Source organism: Triticum dicoccoides, chromosome 2B, assembly GCF_002162155.2.
Source record: "Triticum dicoccoides isolate Atlit2015 ecotype Zavitan chromosome 2B, WEW_v2.0, whole genome shotgun sequence".
Taxonomy (NCBI): Eukaryota; Viridiplantae; Streptophyta; class Magnoliopsida; order Poales; family Poaceae; genus Triticum; species Triticum dicoccoides.
Genome location: NC_041383.1, coordinates 281,897,976 through 281,904,193, shown reverse-complemented (window position 1 = coordinate 281,904,193; position 6,218 = coordinate 281,897,976). Strand labels below are relative to the sequence as shown.

Below are 6,218 nucleotides of genomic sequence, written 5' to 3'. Positions count from 1 at the left end.
CTCTATGTGTTACATTGCCAGCATATTCCATGTGCTGACCTGTTTTCGGGCTGCAACGTTCATGTTGCAGACTTTACAGACGACGAGTAAGGTGCTTTAGGTCGTGGTCTTATACTCAGTGATGCCGTTGGAGTTGATGGACTCGCTTACCTTCCAAGCCTTCCGCTGTTATCGTTATTAGATGGCCTTAAGCCATATTTATTGTAATAAGTTCTCTTTTGAGACATTCGATGTAATAAGTGTGTGATTATTACTCTATTATAAATCCTTCAAGTATTGTGTGTGTCAGCATTACCGATCCAGGGATGACACTTATGCACAGAGATCAGACTGTTTGAGGTCTGGTCGCTACAATCTATGACCTGCAAAACCAAAATGTGAGTATGAATACAGATTTAAGAGGATAACTTTGGTTTCAGATTTGAGGATCCCGGAGACTCGTTCATCTTTCTATGATGGTGAGCCTATGCCTTGGAAGATGGATGACAAGCCTACTACATCAACAATTCCATCATCACGACCTCCGAAGAAAGAGACATAAATACATGGGTATGGGCACTCCCTTTGGCAACTGCCAAGCTTGGGGGAGGTGCCCCGGTATCTGAATGAGGTTGGCCGGATGATGATTATGATGATTTTCTAGCAATCATGGTTTGTAAGGAATGAAATAGTTCATGGTAAGCATGCACCCCCCCCCCATGGATGCCTCGTTGAGGTTTCTTCGGAGTTATGTCGACTCCCTAATTGGCATCAAATTAAATCCCCAGGCAGATCCGGCAAAAGGTAAAACTTGTATCATATATGATAGACCTGAACGAGTTGTGAGGTCTACTAATGAGCCTGTCGAGAGAAGATGGAGCCCTCCGGTCACGGGATGGAACAAACTTAATACAGACGGATCTTTTATCTCCTCGGAAGTAGCCGGAGCTGGAATGATTTTGAGGGATCACCTTGGGGCCATTAATTTCTCAGCTTGCAGGGGGCCGTTCTCGTGTCGTGATGCGTTGGAAGCGGAGCTATGTACGTGCATGGAGGGTTTTTCCTTGGCTATTCAACGAAGCGACCTCACGATTGTTGTGGAGATGGATTCTATGCAGGCAGTGTCCATGATCTCATGTGTGGGCGTCGATCGCTCTGTGTATGCTCCTATTGTGCAGGAGATTAAATACCTGATGGGTCTAAGACAAAGTTGCATTGTTCATATATCTAGAACCCCGAATAAAGCTAGTCATTGCTTAGCTGTTTTTGCTAGAGATCAAGGTAGGACCATGACCTGGCTAGGGGCGGGTCCGGTTTCGATGTTGGAGATAGTTGCTGATGATTGTAAGGACATTTTGATTGAGTAATGCAATTTATTCCCCGAAAAAAAAAGGACCTGGTTTACATCCCTGCCGTGCCTACGTACGTGCGTACTCTAGAGTATACAAAGACCAAGAGCGTATTGTGTACCAGCGCGCCCACATGTGCGCCCTGCCTCCACACATACGGCACCCGCCTTTATATCCCTTTCGACCTTTCCTTCCACCCCCGCTCCGCTTCTTCTCCTTCTCCTTCCACTCATCAGCTAGCTCCACAGTTCCACTTCCGCGACAGCTCCCAGAGAAGAGCCCTAACTAGCTTCATCTTCATCGCGCCTCACCGGAAGGCATGGACCGCAAGGACAAGTCCCGCAAGTCCTCCTCGGCAGCGTCCATGGCCGCGCTCGCCGCCGCAGCTGCGGCCGGCGACGTGGCCCGAGCCGACGGGATGTCCGGCGAGGAGGACCAGAAGCTGAAGCTCGTGAACGTTCCCGTGGTCTCCGTCGGCGGCTCGAGCTCCTCTGCCGCGGCGGTGGCGGTGAGGAGGGGCAGTGGTGCTGCTGGCGCCGTGGCGACGGGCGCGGCTGGGGCAGGCGGGCCGAGCTGCCAGGCTGAGAGGTGCGGCGCCGACCTCAGCGAGGCGAAGCGGTACCACCGCAGGCACAAGGTGTGCGAGGCGCACTCCAAGGCTGCTGTCGTGGTCGTCGCCGGCCTCCGCCAGCGCTTCTGCCAGCAATGCAGCCGGTAAGGACAAATTCAGAAGCACGTCCTTTTAGGATCGATTTTCTTCATGATCAGTTCGTTCGTTCGTTCGTTCGTTCTAAAGGTACTCCATATATGAACAACTGCATAGATTATCCATTTGGCTCTTAGCTTTCTTGCAACCTTCACAAAACTCTCGAAGTGGAAATTCTAAGACGATTTCATTTTAGAACATGCATGAGGCTATACCTCTTGGCTTCGTTCTTGGTAACCTTCCAATCAACACTGATAAGAGGCCATGCTCAAGAAAAAGAAAACTATTAGTGCAGGTTACTGTTTCATTTATGCCGTACACGTAGATAGTAACCCTGTTTGTATTATCTCCGGCAAGCTTAAGGTGATAAGAAGTGGGATAAGAGAAGCCAGGTCTCACATGTCATCCAGAGGATTCTTGCTTGCTTTGTTAGTGCACCATAGACCGTAGTGCACATCATTGTCCTTTCTTGTTTGCTTGGAAAGGATAGTGGCTCTGTGGCTGTGGCAGTGGCTGTACATATTCTTTATGGGACACAGACTTTTAGCTCCTGTCGGTGCAGATGATCACAACTTGACTTGGTCCTTGCCATTTGCTCAAACCCATGGCCCTCCCTGAGCAGTTTAGCTGCAAAACAGTCTGTGCCTTCACTGCTAGCTATGTTTGGGTGCTTGATAGAAGAAGATGTGGTCAGTCTCAGTCCTAGATTAATTTGTCCACCTGTTTGGGTGCCAGACCGGTTGCTGCATATTTTCAGATGCTTTTATGTTTCTTGCATGTTGCTCTATCTCCATATTAGATTCCCTTATTATTGTAGATGTCACCTTGGCATTTTTCCTGAGCAGACGAGTCCTTCTAGTGTTTAGATTTTAACGTGTGCTTTTCGAAAAGGAGGGTACACCAGTGGGATTAACAGTGTAGCTTGAAGTTAATCTAGCAGTAGTGGTGGTGGTGGTACTGGTGGACCGGTTCATTTCCAGCGTGCAGTTGGTCGCTGGCCCTGTTCATGCTGTCCTAGTACAGTTTTAAGGTGTCGACAAAGACATTGCTACAGCAGTTCTTGATTACTCATAGGTGGGGAATTCAAGTGGAACAAACAAACCAAATGTGGTCCTCTGATTCAGAAAGCCATCATGCTTTTTCATAACCTGTAACTCGAAAAATAAATTGAACCAGGAACCGTAGAACTATGAATGATGCTCTGACCATAATGTACGAGAGTTCAGAACCATTCCTGCAGAGGAACACACACACACACACACATGCTCTGTTCTTCAGGTACCCCGTGTTAAATCGATCAATGCACCGTTGTAAATTGCAAGATAAAAACTGGAGGTTAATTATTGGCGATGTAGGGGAAGTTGGGGGTCTTTGTACGGATAAAACAGGACTAAATACTTATGGATTGTCTCTGCTTTTGCATGCACATGCATGAGCACGGCACCAGATTCCACCGGTACAGCTGCAAAAATAGCTTCGTTTAATTCGCTCCAGTTACGCGGCAAAATTTCGTATTGCTGCTTCACTTCACGTGCTGCGAGTAGTTTTCATCTCTTGGTACTTTGTTTGGTGTTGCTATCAATGTTGTGCCTGTTTGCTGTCGTCTCTGTCTGAAAACTGCTGCTGCTGCTCTTGATCGGCATTGCATTGCAGGTTCCACGAGCTTTTGGAGTTCGACGACCAGAAGCGCAGCTGCCGCCGGCGCCTGGCCGGGCACAACGAGCGGCGGAGGAAGAGCTCGGCGGAGGCCAACGGCGGCGACGGGTGCCGCCACGCCGACCAGGACGGCCGTAGCCACCCGGGGAACCCGCCGCTGAACCATTTCCAGATCAGATAAACCTACCTAAGCATGCTCCCTCTCTTCTGTCATGCAGCCATGCTACTAGCTACATATGTATCCACCGACCTATGTACGTACCTGCCTACCTACGTCTCCACTATCCGGTGTACTAACTGGCAGTATATGTGGTCTCCTGTACTGCTATATATTTGCTGCTGTCTGCCAAAAACCTAAGCTAAGCTAATTGTAACCTGGGAACTGGTCAGGTGTTAGAGTGATTGTGTGTGTGATGTGTAATTGTATGGCCTGTGCAGCCGAGACTTCTGCAGGCTGTGTAATATTGCTGCTGTGCTGGGATAATTTGTGGCAATATATGCTATCTATTCGAGTAACTACTAAGGAACGGGCCAGTGTATGTTTTCTTCCAAGTCTCTATACCCAGTCCCTAGTGTTTTTTTGTTTTGTTTGTTATGTATTTTGGTTTTCACTTGGCCTTTCCAAACCAACCAGGCAATTTTTGGTTTTTGGTTCTCATGTTTCCTTATAAACCTTATCGCCTCTATTCTTCTAATGGAACTTGCAGAAACCCCTGCCCTTGAGAAAAGGTTCTTTGAAAAAAAAAGATTACTCAAAACTTTGCAAGACGCACTGAAGCTCTGTTTTGAACAAAGACGCTAAATCTCAATCCCCTCACCAACTAAATAGGGCGCCATGGATTTCGAGCCCCAAATTTCACTCCCTGTCAATTTCTAGTTCCCTCCAAATCTGAAAAAGAACAAACCTATAATGCGTCTACACGGTGTTTGTCAATGTTAGATTTATAGGTTTCAATCACCTTAAATATACAATTCTTAAGTGTGTAAAAGTGTTTGTCAATGTTGTGACAAGGGTTTATGGAGCTTGGTATCTACACGCACCCAACGTCGAGGACACGGTGAGGCTTTTAACATTCAGTGAAGTAAGAAGCTAGCATAGGATGCTTGGGAGCGTTGAGGCTTTTAACATTCAGTGAAGTAAGAAGCTAGCATAGGATGCTTGGGAGCGTTGACTGTATGGACTGGAGGTGAAAGAATTGCACTGCGGCATGGCACAATCAGTTCACCGGGCGTCACCATGATCCAACTATTATTTTTGAAAACAGTTACCTTCGAGAATTTGTGGACTCTTGACATTGCTATTTTGCCTTGCCTGGCTCTCATAATGATATTAGTGTCTTGCAGAGATATCATCTTTTTGCTAGCCTAGCAAGTGGTGATGCCTCGGCATGCAATTTCAAGGTGAACAAACATGATTTTGACCAATGCTACTATCTAAGCCGATGTCATCTACCCATCCTGATCAACATTTGTGAAGACTAATCCTAAAAGCATCTTCAGCCGTTCGGCCCCCAGGGCGCCGAAAAAGAGCGGCCTGGGGCGAACCGGTGCTAGATTGGCCTCTGGGGTTCGGTTCGCTCCCAGTCATAGGCCCATGGTCGGCGCGGGGCGAAGTTCGTTTCAATTTTTTGCAAACTCGGCGACTTTTGCAGGAACTCGGCCAAACTTCGTCGAAATTTGTACAAAAACTTAAAAACATGCAAGAACTACGCCTAATAACATAAAAACAAACTAAGAAGCCTAGCCGCCGCCGCCGCCGTCGTCGTCACCGTCGTCTACATGCCGAGAAGCCTGTAGAAGCGGGTGTAGTCGCCGCCGCCGCCGCCGTCGTCGTCGTCGCGCGCCTCGCCTGCGGCATCCCTGCTGCAGCCCTGGCCGGGGTCGCCGACACGTGGTGGGGTGCTTGACGGCCCGGCCTCGCCTTCGTCGTCGCTGTCAATGACGATAACGCCTCCCTCCTCGGCGCGGCTACGGGCCTGGGTCTCTAGGTACGCCCGGCGCTGGCGGCGTACCTGCTCGCGGACGTAGTCCTCCTTCGCCCATTTGAGGGCGGACTCGTCGTCGGGGGCCACCATGCCGGTGTGCTCCGGCTTCACGGGGAGCAAGCCCGGCTCGGGCTTCGGCCGGACCAGGCGCAAGAAGTGCCTCGTCGATGTCGTCGCAGGCGAGGGCTCGTTGATGATGAGCGCGCCGCCCGAGCGGTGTCCCCTCCAGCTCGGTCTTCACGGGGCGGAGGGCCAGCGAGCCGAAGCCCGACGACGAGGACGACCCCGGCTCCATTCGCCGCAGCATCCACGAACTACGGCGGCGGCGAGAGAAGGAGGACCGCGTCGGGTACTCCAGCCGTGGCACATTGCCGGTCTCGATGTGGTCGAGGACGGCGTCGAGTGTGCAGCCAGGGACGCCCCACCACTCGCGCCGTCCTTCGGAGTTGAGGCGGCCGCGGGGGATGATGCCGTTAACGGAGGCGATCTGCTCCTTGCGGCGGCGCTCGAAGTACAACATCCACAGTGTTTCGTTATCGGGCG

At 50.2% G+C, this 6,218-nt stretch overlaps 1 protein-coding gene across 1 annotated transcript; it reads left to right on the top strand.

The window, feature by feature from the left end:
• Positions 1-1,503: 1,503 nt before the first annotated feature.
• Positions 1,504-4,217, top strand: LOC119363536 (squamosa promoter-binding-like protein 13). The gene is made up of 2 exons (XM_037628911.1): positions 1,504-2,042; positions 3,688-4,217. Exons 1-2 carry the CDS (start codon positions 1,648-1,650, stop codon positions 3,869-3,871), a joined length of 579 nt encoding a protein of 192 aa, XP_037484808.1. The 5' UTR covers positions 1,504-1,647; the 3' UTR covers positions 3,872-4,217.
• Positions 4,218-6,218: the final 2,001 nt, after the last annotated feature.

Excerpts from the sequence above, each read along its gene's own strand:
- LOC119363536 (XM_037628911.1), top strand. The coding sequence starts at position 1,648 with ATGGACCGCAAGGACAAGTCCCGCAAGTCCTCCTCGGCAGCGTCCATG. Across the intron at positions 2,043-3,687 it reads TTCTGCCAGCAATGCAGCCG|GTTCCACGAGCTTTTGGAGT; the intron begins GTAAGGACAAAT and ends ATTGCATTGCAG.